This window comes from Leopardus geoffroyi, chromosome C2 (genome assembly GCF_018350155.1).
Source record: "Leopardus geoffroyi isolate Oge1 chromosome C2, O.geoffroyi_Oge1_pat1.0, whole genome shotgun sequence".
Classification (NCBI taxonomy): Eukaryota; Metazoa; Chordata; class Mammalia; order Carnivora; family Felidae; genus Leopardus; species Leopardus geoffroyi.
In genome coordinates this window covers 41,944,817-41,968,678 of record NC_059333.1, presented here as the reverse complement: position 1 = coordinate 41,968,678, position 23,862 = coordinate 41,944,817, and the positions used below count along the sequence as shown (strand labels likewise).

The 23,862-nt window shown below is 36.2% G+C and overlaps 1 protein-coding gene across 3 annotated transcripts in view; it reads right to left on the bottom strand.

Annotated features, from left to right (window-relative positions):
• Positions 1-1,543: 1,543 nt before the first annotated feature.
• Positions 1,544-23,862, bottom strand: part of EPHA3 (EPH receptor A3) — a 357,381-nt gene continuing 335,062 nt past the window's right edge. For all 3 annotated transcript variants that reach the window (XM_045501700.1, XM_045501699.1, XM_045501701.1), the window contains exons 16-17: positions 10,436-10,591; positions 1,544-4,293 (exon numbers count right to left, since the gene is read on the bottom strand). In XM_045501700.1, coding sequence (XP_045357656.1) covers positions 4,188-4,293; positions 10,436-10,591 — 262 coding nt within the window. In that variant the 3' untranslated portion in view covers positions 1,544-4,187. The remainder of the gene's footprint in view (positions 4,294-10,435; positions 10,592-23,862) is intronic.

Genomic DNA, 23,862 nt, shown 5'->3' with positions numbered 1-23,862 from the left:
TGAATAATTTTTATATCAAACTGATAAATTCTGCTAATTCTCCTTTATGTCTTTGTACGCATTTCATTCTTCATATTCTATTGCCACCATTGCAGAGTAGCTTCATGCCTACAGCACCAAAGTAGATTTCTAATATCATACAGTCTACTATAGCTTCACCCCAAATCATTTTTGTAAATTGCCACTGTCACTCCCAGCCTCCCCCCCGCCCCGGAGCATTCTTGGGCTGACAATAGCAATTATATTAGAGAAAGAACACAAAATAGGAAGGTTCCAGCTTTGAAATATCTATTAGTCTACTCACTAGAATTATCTTGGGAAGGTGACTTGGACATTCTGAGTCTTGATTCCCTCATATATTAAAAGTGAGCAATCTGCAGCCCCAGGATTTTGGCAAAGATTGAATGAGTTAGCTTGTAAATAAGTGGTAATAACAAAATACCTATTTCATGGTACTGCTTAGTACATGTTTCTTGAATGAATAAATATATTCCTCTTTACCTCTTCCCCTTTATTTAGCTAATATGCTGCTTACAAGTTACTCTCTACTCAACATGATCAAATGCTTTTTCTCCTTCAAGGTAAGCTTCCATCTGAGCTGTTTTGTGACCTCTCCCTATTGACTTTACTTACCTCTATGGAATTCCTGATGGTTGATCTTGCCTTATATTGTTAGCTTTCTTGGTTTTCATGTACAATCATTTTCTTTAGGTAGATTGCACATGACTAGGGACCTACTTTATAAAAAGTATCAGGTGTTTCTTAGAGTGCTATTTGTAGTTGTGTGCGTTTGCTTGCTTTTCATTTTTGTTTTGGCTTGTGCAGAATTCTTTCCTTCTTTTTCTCATAAACGATATTCTGACTTTCTTTTAGACATAAACCATTTTGACACCTCTAATCCTGTAGATCATCAGTTCCACTTGACCCCACCCACTGTCTCCAAGGGCACCGCACATGACTAAGTAAGTACTTGCCAATTTCAGTAATTCACTCTCCTGCCCAAAGTGACTCACATAGGGCTTGTGAGCCAAGCAAAGCATGAGGGGCAATTATTATCCCACGGTAATTACAATGTAGAATTATATGAACTAGAGCAGTATTTTAAACGATACAGTTTGCAAACTAACCCAGTTGGGAGAAAAATAGGGTCAAGTGAAGAAGACAAAGAATAAAAGACTTACTCCTGGATCCTACTGTATAGAAATTTATCTCCAGTCTTTTCAGCCACATAGGCTCAAAGTTCTTTTTTTTTTTTCTTAAGCTAATTTGTATTTTGTCACTTATAATCAAAAGAGAACTGTCTCATACAGTTGTGCTTTTTAACTATGAAGATAATATTTACTGCTCATTTTTGTAGCTTATTAATAAGGAGATTTAGACAAAAAAAGTGGACTACATAACACGAACACTCCTCACTAATGGAGAAAAAAGAAACAGAAGCACATTCCTTGTGACTATATAAATTTCATTATGTTGCTGTTTAAAGAAGCACGTATTTTATAATATTTAAAAAAGCTTCAAAGACCACTTCTGTATTCCAATCTGTAAAAAATATTTTCATTATGTTTATTATAAAAATATAAATGTTTCCACTACAAATCATTTTACATTAGTAATAGGCCATCTACATTGTACGATATAAACTAAAGGAGTAATTTGTGAAAACACAAATTTAAAGTAAATACATATTGCCAATCATATCATATTTATACATGGCTTAATTGATACTTAGCACAGCATAAACTGGGCAAGTTACTAGAAATAAATAATAAATGTAAATCAAATTTAAGATACAGAACAGATAATATGGTACATAACATTGTGAAGGGATGTGGTTTCATGTTTATTGAAAGACAACGCAGTTCCTGTACAAAGAGATGGCCATCAACATTCTAGTACCTCTACTCCACAGTTAAGAATCGTACACTGTTATGTTTACATATGTACAGGGTAAAAATTATGTAAAGTAAATTTATAAGAGGTAAGATAGAAAAATCATGGAAAAAACGAAGAGCAATTACTGTGGGTATAACCTCTACTTTCAAATGGAAACCACAGCCAAAATAAGTGAAATAGATTCAACAATTCTCAACTTCTATTAATTCATGAAATGCACAGATTTTGAGGATGCTCAGAATGGTACCTAAGAAAGTAAATTCTAGTATGGGAAAAGATGATATTGAAGCCAGATTTAGGTCTTAATGAATATTCCACGACACAAACAAAACGTTTGATTAAAGAAGAATGTTTTTTAGCTGCTTCTAGCGGGCTTAAGTGAAATTTGTAATTAATTTCATAATCGCATATATCTTTTTAAAAAGTTCATGCTCTTATATCCAATACGGAATCCTAGTAGGGTGATTTGACTATAAGGGATATTGCAGAAATCTAAGAAATAATTTCATACATGAAGGAACACAACCTAAGCCTTATTACACTAAATTTACAACAGATTAGCACTTGTGGATTTTGATCTGTGACTGTAAGCTATATAGTGTTCCATTTTGCATAAGAACATACGGGTTGCAGCTTTGATTTATTCATTCTATTCTTGTGACATATACACTTCTTATTTCTTATTCCCATTACATGAGCATATCAGCATTAGAAAGAATATAGATAGAGCTAAAATGCTGCTTCACAATATATTAGTGGCTAGATCTCCACCAGGTACATCGTTTCAAATATTACAGAGTACACTTATATTTGGCCCGTGTGGAGTAGTAAATCTAAGTTCTTCCAAGGAGAGATCTCTCTCCTGCCGACAGATTTTGAGTCATCTGCTAGATAACCAGCTATTTTTGAAAGTTTTATGCTCAATAAAGGCAAAGGAGTTCAATGCTTCTAAGTTAGACATCAAAATTACAACAGGTGCATATCAGTGGAAGACTTTTAAAGATACTAATACCTGCTATTGATGATCTCCATGTTTAATTAAATTAACTAAACCCCAGTGATGCAGATGAGTAGTTTCGTTTTCATTATTCCCTATAAATAGCTCAACAAGTTTAAGCAAAGATATTAAGTGACATTTCAAAGCCAGTCAGTAAGTGATTTTTTGACTCATGCGTTGGCCTGTAGGCTTTGTTGCCAATTAATGCAGCAATCTACATAGGATTCGAATTCTCTCCAGTGTAGCTATTCTCTATGCAGGAGCTCTAGCGTAGCCTGTTTACTAATGGAGGGAGTTGATGGTCTGTCCTCTAAGCACCAGAGCAGGGCAGGTGTGTCATTGAGAATCCATTACATATAAGCCAGTATATCACACTAAATTAGGAGCATACAGTTTGTAATCAATGGAGAGACAACAATGGATAAGATAATTCAAGCTGAGAGATTTGGGTAGTGTATGAAGGGATTTGGTTTCTTTCATTAATACAGAGATATAGGTACATATGAGCAGATGGTTCAGAAAATCTAGAAAGAAACCCATCATTCCCCATGTCTAGTTTACCATGTTTCCTACTGCTGACAACTTGAGACAACATTTGGCACTTGGCTGTAACAAATCCAAATTAAATCATCAAAGCATAAATAGAAAACAATAAAAACAATTCAAAAGAAAATAAATATGTACTTTTCTTAAAAATTAAGACACATTTTTACATGATAATACTTAAGGAAGCTAACAATTAAAAATATGTAGTACTTAAAACAACTACAAACTTCACTTCTATATGCTCTTAACAGATAAAAGAGAATAATACAGTGAAAAAGGTAGTATATATGGCCAGATAGTTTGAGGTATAAATTCCTCTATTTTGCTTGTTTTTAAAGAAACAAAATACCTGTTACAGATTTCTTCTGTGTATAAAAATATCACAAGTCTTTTCTTTTGTGGCTATTAATAAACAGAGCCACTGTGTTCATTTTGTTATTACACTTGTTTTGCTTTTATGATAATCAGTTTATGGTCAATGGCTCTATGCTAGTTCTTCATCATTCCACGCTGAAGAATTTTAATTTAACCCACCAACTAATATAAAAAAACAATTACAAAACAAAGTACACCCCCCCTCCCATCCACTAAATGACAGGGGAAAATAGTTTTTCGATTCCGTTTTAAGGCATTTGTATTCATATCTGAGTGTCTTATTGGGCTTGGAACAGCATCTCCAGCATTATCATCTGTCTGTAGAACGATGCTACATCTTCCACAGCCACCACTTCCTTCCAGAAATAACACTTTACACTGGAACTGGACCACTTTTTGATTGTGTTTCTAGAGCTTTAATGCTACTGATGATTTTCTTCTGTGGACCAACCACAGTGACACCAACCTTTTTCATATCACTGTAAAAAAAAAAAGAAGAACATGTCTGGTGAGAATCCTGGTTTCCTGGATAATATATGAGCAGAGGATTTTTAGTCAGCAAAGCTTGTACAATAATGTAGCTCAGTGCTTTGAACCTAATTTTCTGATTTTTGCATCATCCACGTATTGTATCCTGACCAGTCCACCTATGTTCTTATGGAAGAATGGATAGTGTGGTGGGTTGACTAGTGTCCCTTCCAAATATATATGTATATATATTATATTTCTGTCAATCTGGAACCTTACCATGTGACCTTACTTGGAAATGGGAGACTTTACAGATATAATCAAGACAACGGATCAAGATGAGATCATTCTAGATTACAATGAGCTTTAAATCCAATGAGACTACCTTGGAATTTCACTTAGGGGGAAAAAAAGACCTAGCTAAGCATGTGGAAATGATTAATTAAATAACCTTGATTCAAATAATTTGTCTACATATTCACCTCTTTCAGGTCTTGACTGAAACACACCCCTCTCAGAAGGCCCTCTCTGACCTTCTTATTTAGTATTATAAAACCTCTTGAACCCATATCTGCATTTCCTATTTTCTTTTCTTGTTTTATTTTCTTCCAAAGCATTTATCACCATGCAGCATAATACCTTTCTTTCTGACTTACTTATATTCTCTATCTTGTCCCATGAGTAGGTGAATTCCATATGAACGGGGATTCTTACTCATTTTGTACTCTGCTTATTAACCACACCCTGAACAATGGCTATTAATAGTAGGGGCTCAATATGTACTTAATAAAGAATGAACCATTACTCTAGAATATGTTTATCCAGGGAAGATGACAGAGGAGTAAAGTATCACTTAGCAAGAAGCATTGAGAATGGCATGAAGAAAAAGTATGCGTGCAAATATGTGCACGCACGTGTACACACACACACACACACGCACACACACACACACAGAAGGGGCTCCTTTATACTGAACATAAAGGAAAGAATAAAGAATTGGGAGTTCAATTCTACAAAAATGGACCAATTGATTTCTTAAGAAATGAGTTCCCAAGCAACAAAGGTGTGCAAGCAGACACTAGGTACCATTTTAGAAGCAATTTACATGCTCTTAACACATCTGTTACATAAAATTCACCAAGACTGTGTTGCATTCCTATCACCTTGGCTGGGAATGGAATCCTGGTGGCCTGCTGGTTACCTCCCCGCTGCCATTCAAGGGGCTGGTAAATTCTCAATGTACAACTTGTATCTTGCCTGAGTCCTCTTTGATTTTACTCCAGCAGCCTTACTTCATGAGGAAGGCTAGTGGGGCGATATGGCTGCTCCTCTGTGTAACTGTGGATAATGAAACTCTCACTTAGAGTAACGTAGGTTATTTACATACATTGATCCCTGCTTCTGAGGTGTATTGTACAAGATTTATCCCCACTTATCCTTTAGAGCCAGAAAACAGGGCAGATGTAAATATATGTGTACAAATCAATAGATTCTCACTCTGTTTGGATTTCTTCTCTCATTCTTCTTCTAATTCTATATTATACTTTTTATAACTTACCAGTTTTTTTCTCTGACTTCCTTTTCTCTTCCTTAAAAAAAACTTAGAAACACAAAATGATAATCATGGAAAGCAAGAAAACAATGTTTCCAGTGAGAGAGTAAAACATGCTATGATGTCTGGTCCGGACGTTTTTTATAGAACTGAAGCACCCATACCCCAGTAAGCTAGAAAAAATAAGATGAAGAGTGTTCACAGATTGCTTTGGGACAGCTCTGAAGGGTCAGCCCAGCCCTGGACTCTTGTTCCAATAAAAAGGGCCAAGTTTTCTCCTATAGCTCAATGCCCCCCTCATCACTTTTTAAAATACATATATATCCCAAATGCACTCCTCAAGAAATCTTGTGCATAAAATGGTTTCAGATTCTGTGCCTGAAACCCGACATAAGTAAACAGATACATAATTTTGTATATATTCATTGCAAAGGATTACATTAGAAAAGATAAAGTACAGGTGCCTGAGTGGCTCAGTCTGTTAAGTGTCCAGCTCTTGATTTTGGCTCAGGTCATAATCTCATGGTGAGTTTGAGCCCCACGTCGGGGTTTGTGCTGACAGTGCACAGCATGCTTGGGATGCTCTCTCTCTGCCCCTCCCTGCGCCCAGGCATACTCTCTCACTCTCTCTCTCAAAAAAAAAAAAAGATAATTATCTCTTTAGGTTATGCCTTAGCTGGGGTTTTATGTCCCCTCCATCCTCTCTACCCCTTCCAAAATGTCTTCTACCCAGCACCCTGCCATGTCCAAAATAATTGTAAACATCCAGCTGCTGTAATCCAAATAACATTCCATGTGGTTATCTCATTTTGACTATCCTATTCAGAAGAGCAATGGAAAAGTTCAAGTCTAAAGAGCAGCTCAAGATTGAGAACAGAAGTTAATAAGCGATCTGGCACTTCAAAGGCAAAGGCTAGGTGATGGCACTGTGAAAATGGCATCCAAGGGTACAGGGTAATGGCATGTAGCAATTAATCTGCCTAATATTCATTCTCCACACTCAATTCTCTCTCAGTTTCTACAGCCCTTCTTGCCCTCCTTCATTCCCTTTTCACATTAACCTTCCTAAATCCAACTTAGGCTATGAAATAGTATGTTTTTAAAAAATGTGATTTGTACCGAACAAAACAGCACATTTTCTGGATTTCACTTGAAAGTTCGATGACTTGATTAGTAAATGAAGTCCCTACACTAACTGAAATAGATAATTATTTATTTGGATATGAAGCTTTATTGACTTTTGTCCTATGAGTTGAGAGTCTGGATAGAAGAACAAAAAGTGAAAATCTTTTTTTAGGTATTTTGTCTTATTTCAGGAGAGCCTCTAGAGTTGTTTAGGCAAGAGAATAATTTCTGAATTGAGTCTGGATGGCACACACACACACAAAAGATTGAAAGGAAGAAAATTTAAACAAAAAAGCCCAAGGCTACAAAAGGTAGGATGAATTATTGAGTTAGATATTTTATGGCATTTCAGTAAGAATGTTGCCTCATTAGATTTCCCCAAATTGTGTATTATATATACATTATATATGTATTATCTATACATTATATATGTATATATGTATATATATTATATATACATTATATATGTATTATATATACATATATAGTGTATTATATATACATTATATATGTATTATATATACATATATATGTGTATTATATATCCATTATATATGTGTGTATATATATATGTTAATTTTATGTTGTCCCTGAACTGAGGATAAAGGACAGGAGAAAGAACATTGTGGGGACTGAAATACAGAGAGATGTGAAACCGTCTGGCTCAGTGTGAAGGACACACCTAAAAGAGTCGAGTCTCCCAGGAAAAGTCAGCTTTCAACTTCAATGTACGTTCATGGGTTGTTGAAATAATAATAATAACAATGATAATTAAGTGAAAATATTCTCACCGACCAAAAAGAGCTTACCGTCCAACAATGCAGTGTTGAGACAAATACATTCTTAAGTCGGAAGTGTAACAAATGCTCCCACTTCATAGTCTTAAGCAAATAGCCTTCTTACCACATTCACAGCTTATGACATCTGACTATATTTAAACTGTGAGCTAGCAGTTGATCATATTGACAACGTTCTGCTAATCCACTTCTGTAGAGGTTTCATTATCTAGAAGCTCTGGGTGTTGATGTTTGATGGAGAATAAACATTTGTGGACCTTTGCCTTTGAAAACCTGGCAGTGGTCCAAAATGGTCAACTTTGTGTTTGCTCTTTGTTAGGCTTCTGTGCTCTAAAGCAGGTGTCTTGTACAGTGTAACCCGAATTGTTTATATTATTAAAATTAGAATTTATAAAAATATTGAGAGACATGAATATATCCTGGGACTGTGTCTGATCAAAATAACTACCACAGAACCTCAAAGAATATTGTTGATCGGGTCCGAAGTCCATTTAATAAACATTACATTCCACTTCATACAGAAGTACCAACACATGTCAGGTACACGAGAGTGACTTTATTTTCCAGGAACAAATTCTCTTCTTAATAGTAACGTATCCTTCCTAAAAGTACTTTTGTGAACTTTTGGGTTTCTGATTGGAATGCTATGTCATAAATGCTAAGCTTTACCTATTTGTTAGGCACTTGTATCTCTATTAATTATACAGCATGCTCCTTTTTGTTTTTTTTTTTTTAATTTTTTTTTAACGTTTATTTATTTTTGAGACAGGGAGAGACAGAGCATGAACGGGGGAGGGTCAGAGAGAGGGAGACACAGAATCTGAAACAGGCTCCAGGCTCTGAGCTGTCAGCACAGAGCCCAACGCAGGGCTCGAACTCACGGACCGCGAAATCATGACCTGAGCCAAAGTTGGCCGCTTAACCGACTGAGCCACCCAGGCGTCCCTGCGTGCTCCTTTTTGACATCTAATCTGTTGCTCTCCACAGTGACTTTGTTTAGATGACTGACAGGATGACAATGAAAGTCTTTAAATATTCAATATCTAAATATTAAAATATTGGATGGAGAGGATAAGACTTAAAGAAACTTGAGGGCACTACAGAGTTTATTTAATTAACAAAGATTAAGGTAGGAGACTCTAACACAAAGATGGGCCTGGTCTCCAAACAGACCCTGCACACTACACAATTATGGATAATTAAAAAAAAAAATTTAACGTTTATTCATTTTTTGATAGACAGAGCATGAGTGGGGGAGGGACAGACAGAGAGGGAGACACAGAATCCGAAGCAGGCTCCAGGTTCTGAACTGACAGCACAGAGCCCGACGCGGGGCTCGAACTCACGGACCGTGAGATCATGACCTGAGCTGAAGTCGGACACTTAACCGACTGAGCCACCCAGGCGCCCCCAATTATGAATAATTTTAATGTATATGCCTGACACAAAACCTTTCTTTGGAACAGTCCTCTATCTTATCCTCAGAAATGGGTCCCTAGAGCTAAGTTCATGTTACCTTGTCCCGGGTCTTTTGATCATGGCACATGGCATATGATTTTTGAAGAGCCAATCTACAAGCAAGCAGGGCTAGCTCACCAGAATTTCTCGCCTGAGGACTGAGTCAAAAGACAGTTGGACCTTGGTCAGTTGAGGGACACACCAAGATTGTATGACCTAGGTCTGAGAAAACCATGTCTAGCCATGTGCGTAGACATGCAAAACAAAAAAAAAAAGTCACTGGGCATAAAAAAGAAAAGTATGATGTGGTTACATTAGGAAGTATATTAAATCGGCTCTCATTCACAGAGAGATGGAGAATATGGCTTCTCGTTCTTCATTTTCCAGTTCCCAATTACTATACCCTGTGAATAGGGACTAATTTCATTGATTATTCACTGGATTCACCTGATTCTTTATAAACCTCCTTTATCCTTACGGCCATGTGTTCATATCAAAAGATTCCTATTAGCAAAAATCCCTGTCTAGGAAATACAGCACATTATACTTGCTTATTTTTGACATTTACACACAAAACCATAAATTAACACTCATTAATGCATGCTAATTATGCATATCCTGTGTTTCCAAACTTCCTATAAGCCTTTTAAGGAAAACAATAATATTATGTCTTAAACTTATTTATAACTTCATTTTCTAGCATGATATCCTTCACAGGGTAGACAATAATAGATGATGATATACAATTATTTAGTAGATGTGAAAACTACCTTTAGATTGTAGTGTGTTTTCCTGTATACCAGCTTATCCACTTAGTTCCTAATTTTCCATTTCCATAGAGGTTAAGCTTTGTTATCAATAATAGAAAATCACAAATGCAGGAATGCAGTTAACCAGAATGCTATGTTTACTTATGTCCTAAATTAGGAACTTGGGTCATTGGGCTGGGAGTAGGGAACAGGTCTATATCTGTTGGTCTATCTGAAGGAGGTCATAGTTCAATGGAAATACCTATTGTGGGGAGCTACGGTGAGGAAGGAAGACACATCAAGATACATAATTCTAGAAGTTGGCATTGACAAAGAGACCCGGGACTCAGCTCAGTGGTTATAGAAGACAGTAAGAACCTCAGAGTTTCAGCTAATATTTATGTCATTAGTCCGAAACACGTATGTCCACTAGAAAGTTCAGAATTATTCGGTCTTAAAAACTTTATCTTACTCTGTGGAAATCTTGGCTATGGTGTCACAAGAACTGTACTCCACGCCTGTGAAGATTTCCTTGCACTGTGCTGTCCGGACACCATTAAGCCAGTCACCTGTCGTGCGGAAGGTAGTGATGTCGACATTGCTTTGGTCCAGAAGAAGGTTTGATGGCCTGCAAGAAAAGAAAACACCAAAGGAAGAGAGATCAGGAATCAGCAGAGTTGCTGCGTGTCAAAATTTGACACCAACATCAGCAGGAACTTCCAGACTTCATGTGGTGTTCCTGTTTATTTGTGGAATTTATCTGCCATGAAGGCTTCATCTGTTCAAGTTGGCAGCTTGCAAGAATACTGTGTAATCATCTTGTCTCAGTGCTTCCCTTTTCCACTCATGCCTGCTTTGTAAATCATTGAAACTATGCCAGTGGAATGCATAAATATATCCATACATACTTGTATAATTTATTTTCTTTAGCTATTAGCAAAGATGGTGGTAATTCAGGATACAGTTATAGGAGACATGACACACTGAATACTTTGCTTTATAGATGTTCATTGTATTGGTTGCTTTCTAAAGGACAGTTGAGCAACCTAGATTATACTTACAGCAGGACATGAAGTCAGCACAGATGAAAATAATGTCATACATGTCATTAACAATAAAAATCACAAAAAGAATAGAAAAAATAGCTGAGTAACAATAAATGAAATTCTCACATCTATTGACAACATTAAATGGACTTCATGACATATAAAGAAAGATGAAAGAGAGAAAAATAGCTGTACTGGTACTGTGACTGTGATTTATACTGCACAATACAATCATCATTAAGGGGAAACGTTTAGAATTGTTTTATATAATGACAGGTCTGACCATACATCTGTGACCAACTGCAAGATCTGGTGAATCTAAGGAACAGCAGGGACATAAAAGAAACAGAGCAGACCATATTTTCATTCTGGGAGAGCCAAAAGCAGCAGCCTATCGGTAAAATGCCCTGTGGGTATTTTTTTCAGATCGCAATGACCCCTTAATTGTCCTTTGACTCATAAGACTGGGACCAGATAGACGATTGACTTTATTTTCTTCTCTTACGGGAAAGAGCTTGAGCAAAAAGCACTAATGAAGGCCTTTGTTTTGAGATGAATAATAACAACAGCAACAATGATTACATTGAACATTTATGAACACTTCTAATGTACTGGGGTCTATACCCCGCATAGTACACAGATAGGAAGGACTGTGATTCTTACAACAGGTACCAATGCTGTGTCCCTATAATAGAAGTGGAAACTGAAACCGAAAGAGATTAATTCACACATCTGAGTTTCTTCAGGCAGAAGAGCCAGAGCTGGGATTTAGACACCAATTATTTTATTCCAAAGCCCACACTCTTGGCCACTATGCTATACCATTTAGGTGGAACTTAGTTCATATTGTTTTCTTTTAAGTTATTTATTTAAATTTACATTTATTTATTTAAATTTATGTGTATCTGAATTTATTTAAGTTCCATGATGTGGGCTCTTTAACTTTTATATTCCATAAAGTGTAGTGGTCCAGTGCACAGACACTGGAACCATAAGGCTTGGGTTGAATCCTGGTTATAGCACATACTATCTGTGTGATCTTCAGTGATTTCTTATCTTATCTGCTTTCTCACCTGTAAAATGGGAATGATGATCACAAGAGATTTCACACAACCGAAGATTAATGAATTTTAAAAAAGATTGCTTATGCAAGGAATACTCAGAGACGTGGACATATAATTTGCTATCGGTTAGCTATTTGTTACTCTGACATAAGGTAACACATCTTGTCAAATGGTTGAAGGTTTTAAAACTTCAAAAAGAAAATAACACAATAAGTCCCAGTTTATAAAAGCTGCTGGAAGTGTGGTGATCTTGTTAATGATCTTTCTGAGCAATTAAAAGTTTAGTCATGTATAATCTTATGAGCATAATAGGGCAACAACCTTGTAAAGCAGGTATAATTGGGGGCCTCATTTGAATAGCCAATAACTTTTACAACCTCACAATCATTCTATAACCAATGCTTGCAAATGGATATGCTATTCTGATTTCTGTAGTTTCTGTTTTCATTACTGCAGTAAAATATATTACTAACATTGAAACTGTGTGTCGTAACCTAATCTTTAACTTACAATTGAGAAGGTGCATTTAGATTTGTACATTTTTAGAGTTACCATGCAGAATCTTTCATGTTTTATGATACTGCAGTTGAATTTGATCAGCATTGAGCTCTTAAAACTTTTTAAAATTATTATTTTAAAATTCTCCAATATTAGGATTTGCTAACTAAACTTTGCATTTTCTTAAATGTTAAAAATTAATGCTTTGCCTGAATGAAATCTGTTTTTTGAAGTTCTTAAATTCAATATTTAGAATTATCAGAGGACATCAAAACAAATGAAGACTATACTACCATGGATTTGTCCTTGTTTTAGAAACAAATTCAGCTCTCTAAAGTACCAATTCAATAATATTTTTAGAAATAGCATGAAATAACAAAGTGAGCCATCTCGATGAAATTAAACTGCATAGTGTTTTATCAATGAATACACACCATTGATTATCATCTAGGAAATGTGGTAAAGCTCATATTCTCATGAGAAAATCTTTCTGTAGAGCAAATCTACAAATATGCCAACTCTACCCATATTTAAAAGCAATTTTTAATTAGGAGATTTCTATTACTATTGATAATATTTCTCCAACTCACTCCCTGATACATAGGAAACAAGTTAACATTCTCAAATCTGAACAAATCTGTACCATGTCCTAACCCTGCATGCTGTTGGCGGAGACACATGAAAAAATGTAAATGGACTATCCATCTGGATTTTGATGGGGATATATGGAATGTGTTTGATAAAAATAAGTTTTTAACTAATTTTTTTATTTGATAAAAGTGAAATATTAAGGAAATTTTAATACTGAGTTGAAGAAAAAGTTGGCAACATGACAGTTGGGTTCTGTCTATATTTTCATCTTGTGTGGAAAATATAGATCGATAGCTACTTTCCTTTCTCTCATGATCATTTGTAGAGAGGGAGACAGCTGAAAATGGAGGACTTTTGCGACCTTCTTTCCATGAGACTAAACTCAAGTATTTCAATCTTCTTTACCTCAAGTATTTAATTTATAAATTAAAAATTAAACTTAAAGAGAATGTAATATTTATATATTACAGTTTAATTTTAACTAATAATCAGAGGTTATCTTAAAAAAAGGAAAAAAAGATGGGGCGCCTGGGTGGCTCAGTCGGTTAAGCGGCCGACTTCGGCTCAGGTCATGATCTCATGGTCCATGAGTTCGAGCCCCGTGTCGGGCTCTGTGCTGACAGCTCAGAGCCTGGAGCCTGCTTCTGTTTCTGTGTCTCCCTCTCTCTCTGCCCCTCCCCCATCCACACTCTGTCTCTCTCTGCCTTTCAAAAATGAATAAATGTTAAAAAAAAAATAAAAAAAATAAAAAAAGGAAAAAAAGAAACAAAAATTAGAAATGATTTTTAAATCATTGATTTCTTCAAGGAATCCCTAGAAAACTACAAAATGTAACATGTTATAAATTATTCTCTCCTGGGGCATATGTATAAATAGTTCTCTATGATTCTCTCTCTTTAAATTATTCAACTGAAAAAAATGTTTATTTTAATAATTATAAATTTCTTGCCTTTGTTTTTTTTTTTCCCCTAGGATTTTGAGGAATTACAGACAGATATACAGGCTAGATTCCAAAATTTACACGATATTCTTGGGTTGTTTTAGCATGACGCTCATGGGTAAAATAGCCTTTGTCACTAGCCAGCATTAGATGTAACATTGGACCCTCTGGGTAAGCCACTGAATTAGTAAACAAAATTGATAGGAATAACATTAAATCAGGTGTAAGAAATTTTGATAAGAAAAATGAAGTCATACGTAGAAGACAATGATATATTAAACCATCTATAGGCATATGTGCACATGCACACAGGCACACACCACAGCTTGGATTTCTACAGTAGCTGTTGCATAGACTCTAATGTCGACTCTTGTCGACTCTTGGTCCCATGAACAGCAATACTCCTTTATTTATGGGTTTGTGGGTATGAAGAATCAAACCCCAGGACATTTATTCAGAATATTTATGAACTGTGCCTAATAGCAAAATGCAGAGTTTTTTTCTTCTTAGTTCAAAATGGTTTGTATTTTTAAACTCAACACTATAGCCAGACTCAACAAGAGTTTAGAGAAAATTAGTATAAACAAATTGAAATAGAACAGGACGTGCAGATTAGGGATTAGAGTGACCCCAACTGAGTTTTTCTGTTTATTACTTGGATCAAAGTACAATGAAGACAAAGAATGGCCCAATTTTAATGCCAGTGACCTCAGAATAACCAGCCCTGCAAAGTATCATTTTTCCACTTCCAGGATTTCTCTTGGGAATTCAAATAAAAATTGGTTCCTTTCCTCCTCTGAGAGGACATCTGGAGAGTTTATCAATGGATAGGAATTTGTCTCTCACTGTGAAGAGCCTGTGATGTCTCTTCATGCGCACCAAGGGAATGTGGGCTTTTTGAGCAGCTGCAGGCATTGGGTTTTTTTTTTTTTTTTTTTTTTTTTTTTTTTTTTTAGACCCAGCCCCAGACTTGGGTCTGAAGGGGAAATTTATAGGCTGGGTGATGTGCACCGTGAGCTCACACTTTTACTAGACAAATTAGATAGGTTTCAATCCATGCAGCTGTAAACGATGTCCTGCAGAGTTCCACCTGATCTTTTACAGCTTTTCATAAATCAGTACCTACTGGCCGCAGACCGCAGTCATTAAAAAGAAATCATGGAAATTACATGTTTGCTCAGGGGAAGCAAAAAATAACTTTTCTCCCCTTCTCTCTCCCTCCTTGTATTTAGGTTTGTGAATTATTCCTTTATGGGTTTTCATACTGTTGCATTAAAGACGTATACATATATTTTCTTCTGATTAAATCCTATTTTACCTGCAAAAGGTTTCATACCAATTAGCACCTGATATTGGGTACCCAATATCAATAAACAACTGTCACTCCCAAGAATATATTCTCACAATGATGTTACTTCAATATTGTTTTAGAATTCCAAACCACTAGGATTGAATGTTATCTTTTTATAACATGAAAAGATTTCTTTTGGTATACAAAGGGCTTTATCTTTCATGAATAAAAACAGTAATGAATACACATTCCCTGAATAAGTAAGTGGATGCCAACTGAGTTTAGAAGTAAATATCAATGATACTGGAGATGTATGTTATACCGCTGTAATTATCTACTTATTGTCTGTTGTTCTGAACAGTTTCAGGAAATATATTTACTCAAGAATAGTTTCTTAAAGGCAGAATATTAATTATATCTATCTTTATTATTGTCTGAAATTAGTAATCTAATTTTCCAATATCTTTTATAATTTATTGTGATTTTTTTTTAATTTGAAATGGTGCCTTCTCATCATATTTCAGGGGGAAAATCTTATATTTACCAATTTTTTTAAATGTGGATTTATTACAATCTTGATCTTTTTATATCTAACATTAAAAATTCCAGATAAAGTTTAAGCAAATTTAATTTGTCATAACTAAGAATCCTTTTTGAGTATATAGAGTTCCCAACAGGGGAGTAGGATATACACGACACATTAAGGTGAAGTACAGTTGCTGTGTTTATTTTAATTATCTTTAGGCCTTAAGGATAAGAATCTTAGCAGTTATAGCTATTACAGCTGGTTTAATTCCTCCCAGTGGCAAAATTACCTACTTTGATTTTTAAGATTAAAAAAAAATCACCTGGGTATTTGGCATATTTGCTTCCCTCTAAAAAGTTCTGTATAATATTTGATTAGTGAGGAAAGTCACCCTGTCAGTTTCAGAATTGGAGGTCAAAGTCACATTGAGAAATAGACTGTTTTTTTGGTTGTTAGACTTCTTTTAAAGGATGCAGTAGTTGTCAAAATACTTACTCTCAAAAAGAATTATATTTTGTTCTCTTAGCGATCAGAAGCTTTGATTTATACTAATTTAGTGCCATGAACAGGGAAAAATTAATAGTATTGCTCCATTTATCTTGCAAATTAAAAAATATGAGCCCCTTTAAAGATAGTGATCGATGCAATGGAACAATATATTTAAATCATTTCAATAAGTTAACTAAGTACAACTGGATCTCCAGAACTTCATTGTGCGATCTGAAGAGAAACCAGAGTATCCAGAACTTCATTGTAAATTACTATTAAATATATTGTTTAAGATCTTATGCCATGAGGGGTGCCTGGGTGGCTCAGTCGGTTAAGCGTCCAACTTAAGCTCGGGTCATGGTCTCACAGTTTGTGAGTTGGAGCCCCGCACTGGGCTCTGTGCCGACAGCTCGGAGCCTGGAGCCTGCTTCAGATTCTGTGTCTCATTCTCTCTCTGCCCCTCCCCCACGTGTGCTCTATCTCTGTCTCTCAAAAATAAATACAAATGTAAACAAACAAACACAAAGATCTTATGCCATGAATTTGGTTACCTTCACTTTAGACCTCCATTCTAAATATATGGAATGTATTTAATTCTTTATAACAAAATTTTGTTTTCCATAAATTTATACTACTATTAAATAATATAACTGCCTGGAGGGGCGCCTGGGTGGCGCAGTCGGTTAAGCGTCCGACTTCAGCCAGGTCACGATCTCGCGGTCCGTGAGTTCCAGCCCCGTGTGGGGCTCTGGGCTGATGGCTCAGGGCCTGGAGCCTGTTTCCGATTCTGTGTCTCCCTCTCTCTCTGCCCCTCCCCCGTTCATGCTCTGTCTCTCTCTGTCCCAAAAATAAAATAAAAAAACGTTGAAAAAAAAATTAAAAAAAAAAAATAACTGCCTGGAGTATGAAAATTCTGTGAATTTAAAAATAATTGATCTATTTCATTTTATATACAAAAATATCCAAAAATTAAAGAGGCCATCTTATTGCCTGAATGGAAGTGAATTAATTCATCTCTCATTTTTCTCTATTGTTAATCTTCTTTATTTTTAATTTAGCTATATTCATAGAAATAATTTATTTAAATTCAGGGGCTATATCTTATATACAATGTAAAGGCAATTGAATATTTATATAATATAAAAATGTATATCATGAAATTAATTTAAATAGTATAAAACTAATCCTTCAAAATAGTCTCTTTTAAAAAATGAATTTTGTATATTTCTCCTATCTGTATAACTAAATTACATGTTAGGAAGTAAGAGAAAATTTATCACTGTAAGACCATTTTCAATTTATTTTTATAGAACTGTTTTCTATCAAGAACTTTAAAAAAAATTATTTAAATCCAAGTTAGTTAACATATAGTATAATAATAGTTTCAGGAGTAGAATTTAGCAACTCATCACTTACATGTAACACCTAGATCTTATCCCAACAAGTATCCTTCTTAATGCCCATCACCCATTTAGCCTGTTCCCCCACCCAACACCCTTCCAGCAACCCTCGGTTTGTTCTCTGTATTTAAGATTCTCTTATAGTTCGCATCCCTCTTTGTTTTTATCTTATTTTTCCTTCCATTCCCCTATGTTCATCTGTTTTGTTTCTTAAATTCCACATGTGAGTGAAATCATATGATATTTTTCTGACTTATTTTGCTTAGCATTATACATCCTAGTTCCATCCACATGGTTACAAATGGGAAGATTTCATTCTTTTTTATTGCTGAGTAATATTCCATTGTATATATATACCACATCTCCTTTATCTATTTGTCAGTCAGTGGACATTTGGGCTCTTTCCATAATTTGGCTATTGTTGATAGCACTGCTATAAACATTGGGGTGCATGTGCCACTTCTAATCAGGATTTTTGTATCCTTTGGATAAATACCTAGTAGCACAATTGCTGGGTCATAGGGTATCTCCATTTTAAACTTTTTGAGGAACCTCCATACTGTTTTCCAGAGTGGCTGCACCAGTTTTCATTCCCACCAGCAGTGCAAAAGGGTTCCTCTTGCTCTGCATCCTCGCCCACATCTGTTGTTGCCTGAGTTGTTGATTTTAGCCATTCTGACAGGTGTGAGGTGGCATCTCATTGTGGTTTTGATTTGATGATGAGTCATGGTGAGCACCTTTTTATCTGTCTGTTAGCCATCTGGATGTCTTCTTTAGAAAAGTGTCTGTTCATGTCTTCTGCCCATTTCTTCACTGGATTATTTGTTTTTGGGTGTTGAGTTTGATGAGTTCTTTATAGATTTTGAATAGTAACCCCTTATTTAATATGCCATTTGCAAATATCTTCTTTCATTCCATCCGTTGTCTTTTGGTTTTGTTGATTGTTTCCTTTGGTGTGCAGAAGCTTTTTATCTTGATGAAGTCCCAATAGTTCATTTTTGCTGTTGTTTTCCTTTCCTCCATAGACATGTCTAGTAAGAAGTTGCTGTGGGTCAGGTCAAAGAGATTGTTGCCTGTTTTCTCCTCTAGGCTTTTGATGGTTTTCTATCTTACATTTAGGTTTTTCATTCATTTTGAGTTCATTTTTGTGGATGGTTGTAAGAAAGTGGTCCATGTTCATTCTTCTGCATGTCGCTGTCCAGTTTTCCCAACACCATTTGCTGCCTTTATTCCATTGGATATTCTTTCCTGCTTTGTCGAAGATGAGTTGGCCATATGTTTATGGGCCCATTTCTGGGTTCTCTATTCTGTTCCATTGATCTGAGTGTCTTTTTTGTGCCAGTACCATACTGTCTTGATGATTACAGCTTTCTAATACAGCTTGTCAAAAACTTCTTTAAGAAAGATTTCTTCAATTCTTAAAATGGGAGGGAGTTTTATTTTTACCATTTTCTACATGTGCATTACATTTATATTTTTTTTCTAAATTTCTCAAAAACACTGTCTTCACCCTGCTTATTCATTATTTAATTATAACTAAACCTCTTAAAATTTTGTATCTCATTTGTCACTCTAAAATAATCAAAATATTCCTCTAAAAAGAAACCAATGTTATGCTCACTGCTTAACGGAATGGCTTTTTTTCTTCAGTTGTAGTTTTGTTTGCTCACTCTTCAGCAGCTTTTGATAACACACTTCATTCTATCCACTTTTGGAAAATTCCTTGAGCTGTGGATTCCGTAATGGTCTAAGTCACATTTGTAATTCTATTCCTTGTTTCTACTAACCATTTCATATTCTTCTGCTCTGTGATTGGTACTGTTCCCCACAGCTTAAAGAGACCATTTTCTTTCTCTCTGGGTAGAAGTTTATGCAGTGACTTACTGTTTTGAGATAGTTTTGAATGTTTCATACTGTTTTTCTTTTAGCATTTCCATCCAATGGCATTAATTGGCTCCACAATCCCCTCATAAGGTGCCTGAAATCCCCATGAGCTACCATTGCATCCTATTACATAGGATGGAAGCATATACCCATTTCAATTATCTTCTTGGTTCTTGCACACATTTTAGTTAGTGACTTCTGGACTAAATGACTGAGGCATTTTAGAAGTTTCAGAAAGATTCCTAGATAATAGGGCACCCCAGAGGCAGCAAGGAGAAGCTCAAAAGTTCAATCTGGAAGATTGGGAGGAGGGATGACTCATTGGCGACCTGTGTGAACCAACACTCTTGGAGTGTTCAGAGATTAAAATCTTTATTTGGAGGTTAAAATCTCTTGATAATCCAAGGGCACCTGGGTGGCTCAGTTGGTTAAGTGTCTGGCTCTTGATTTTGGCTCAGGTCCTGATCTCATGGTGTGTCAGTTCGAGTCCTGCAACCGGCTCTGTATTGATGGTGCAGAGACTGCTTGGGGTTCTTTCTCTCCACCCCTCCTCTCCTCCTTGTGTTCTCTTTCTCTCTCTCTTAAAATAGATAAACTTAAAAAAATATAAAAAATCTCTTCAAAACCCATGAGATATGAGAACTTTAACTAGAAATTAAAATTTTAGGAAAAAATAGGTGTATTTATGGTAAAACCCAGCATTCCTAGATTGAGATTTGTACTATTAAGCAAGTTTCTATGAGTTTTTTTTTCTTTATAGAGAGAAGGTTCTAAATTGATTATCCAGTTTTAATGGCTCCCCAGTTTGAGATGTAAACTTCTAGTTTCTTGTAGGACTTGGTCTCATTGTTCCAAAATGCTCATCTGCCTTGCAGACCTGTTCTTCCTAATGCCCTTCCTATGCTGTCAGCAAAAGCACTGTTCTTATCGTCCTCCACGTTCAAAACCTGGAAGTACTTTCCGATACTTTCCCTGTCACTCTGCACATCTCATTGGCCACCATGTCCTATAATACTTCAGGAAATTTTTTTGAATTCACATCTTTTCTTTTTATTTCCTCTGCCCTACTCTAGAGGAAGTCCTTTCTTAGACTACTGAAATCAATCACCTTCAAAATCCTTATTATGAACCTCTTCACCTCCAGTTCTTAGGTATAGCTGCCAGAGAATTATTCCATAGGCACAGAACTACATATCCTTTAAGTATCTTCAATGGCTCCTCTTTTCCTCAAAGACAAAAGTCCAGATTTTTTTTTTTTTTTTTTTTTTTTTTTAGAGACAGACATACAGATAGACAATTTCAAGCAGGCTCCACGCTCAGTGTGGAGCCTGATTAGAGTTTGATCTCACGGACCATGAGATCATGACCTGAGCTGAAATCAACCCGACTGAGCCACTGAGGCGCCCCCAAAGCCCAGATTTCTAATGACATTAAATCTTCCATTATATGATGAAATAATCGATCAGGCTCTTTCTTCATACTATATTCCAGCAGAATTGTATTATGCAATAAAATTTGGAAGGATCCTAAGTTTTTGTGTGTCTTTCTTTTTTGCACAGTGTTCCCCTCGTATTAACGCTGTTATGTGCTCACAGAAATTTCATCCACCATTCAGAAGGTACTTCTTCTCTGCAACTGATCACCACAGGGCATAGTACAATGCCTTGCACAAAGTAACTGCTAAATAAACATCTGTGGTTTCATAGTAATGTGCTGTCTAAACTTCAAATTCATGTATGTCTCCTCCAATTATACTACTTTTAGGAAAAGAAATCAATTACTAGAAGACAAACATGGCATAAAATTTAATATAACTTCCCTTCTCTCCTTACCACCGTTTCCAACATCCAAGTAAGTTTTTAGTAGGCACACCTTGTCCATGGGCTCATATACCTTTCCACTTCCAGCAGTGATAGTCACCAAGAAACTCTTAGACTCTCTGGGAATGATTCTGTTATGAATCATCAACTCTACTGAAGGCTCAGAAGTGAAATGATGCATTATAGAAGGATTTCTGTAATAATATATGAAATAAAGTTTGCCACAAAACTAACTCGACTCAGGATGACTCTGGAAAACATCATGTCTATAGGAATGATAGAATAATGTTATTTTTCCATAGGACTTTCTAGGCATAACTCTGTACATTGATCTAGAGAAGTCATTCAGAAACCTGAAGTCTTGGTGTCATTCACAAACTCAGATTGTGATGGGCTCCTAGTGTGTTTGGAGTAGGATGTTTTTGAAGTTGAGGTGGCAGAAAGACATGAAATTTTGCTGAGAAGAAAATTTTAAGCTTTTAGTATTATGACTAACATCTGCAGAAACCTACACAATGAATAGAAAAAAAAAACCCTAGAATATTCCCTAAAAATCGTGTATCTATTGAAATGGACATTTATTATTTTAGAAAATGTATACTCATGTACTTAATAGATATTATTGAATTCCCAGTACCAACCCGCTACTGGTAATACAAGAGAAGCATGGCATCGAATCTCACAGGGCTTAGGAGTATCAGAGAAATAGAGACTTAAAAAGAGAAAACACACAACTGAGTTAAAACTGTGATGGCACTCTGTATAAAAAATAATGGTGTGGGCCTTTACAGGATGTTGCCAGAGAATGCCTCAATCAATACAAGTTGCAGAAGAGGGAGGAAGGGACGAAACTGAGAATCTAACATAAGGAGAACAGCATGTGCTACTGTCTTCATACCTGAAATGCCTTGGCCTTCTGAAGGAACTTGATGCTGGCCACTGAGGCTAGAGTGTTGTTTAAGTGGAAGTGGCACAGAGATTGGATTGCAAGGCCCCTCTCTTCATGCTTTTCGCCCTCCCTCCACAAAGCAGCCATGTAAATCAAATCACACTGCTTCTCTGCTTTAAATGCCTTAATGGATTCCTCATGTTTTTCAAAAAAATTCCAAAGTCCTCACATGGCCTGGGTAGCCTCAAGTGCTCTGGCTTCTGTTTGCTTTCTCAGACTCATGACAGACTCTTCCTTCCCCTACTGCTCTTCAGTTATGTTGTCCTTCTGCCACTTTCTAGAACCCTCCAAACTCATTTGCAGTTGCTTTTTCCTATGCCAAGAATACTTTTTTTTAGGAATGTGTGTGTGTGTGTGTGTGTGTGTGTGTGTGTGTGCGCGTGTGTGTGCGGAGGGGGGTAGGGCTCTTTAGACAGCCGGCTCTTTTTCTTTCTTTAGGTCTTAGCTCAAATGTCTCTCCACAGAGGGTTCTTGCCCAATCACCCTTTTACTATCTACCACAACTATCTATTTATTTCCTTCCTATAATCTGTGCTTGTCTGTTGTCTATTGTACATCCTCTGTAATTTAAGCTCTGGCAAGGTAGGGACCATTTTTGCCTTCTCCACCATTCTCCAGAGTCTACACATGTCTAGCACATAGTATACTAGCATACAATAAACAGTTGTTGAAATATGAAGAAAGTAACCTTTGAATAAAAGAAATGACATTGGAAAAGCAGGGCTATTTACGTTGTCAACAAGAGTAGATTTTTTTCCAGTTCAAAATTGGTTATAAAAAGGTGACTAAAATTAAATCACATATTTTTGTAAGTTTATTGATTAATTTTGAGAGAGAGAGAGAGAGAGAGAGAGAGACAGAGAGAGAGAGAGAGAGAGAGAGAGCACGAGCAGGAGAGAGATAGAGAGAGACAGGAGACACAGAATTCCAAGCAGACTCCACAGTGTCAGTGCAGAGCCCAATGCGGGGCTCGAACTCACAAACCATGAGATCATGACCTGAGCCAAAAGCAAGAGTCACTTACTGAGCCACGTAGGCACCCCAAATTCCATGTATTTTGATAAGAAAATTCAGAAGGCTATGTGCAAAGATGAATGAAAGATGAATGAATCAAAGAATGAAAGTAAGAATGAATGAAAGAATGAAAGGAGGGCGACAAGTCAGGAGACCACTGCAGTGTCTCAGCCAGAGGCGTAAACAGTCATAGCAGACGGGGTTTGCAGTGGAAACGGAGAGGGACGGATCATGCTGATCCAGTGACCTTCTAGAGCAAAGTGTGGAGGGCAAGAAAGAGGTGCGAAGAATTAGTCTAATCCTGACTGGGCAAATGAATAGGTGCTGGTATATTAAACTAAATTAGGAAAGTGGTGGAAGGATGAGGCTACCAGGAGAAAATAAAAA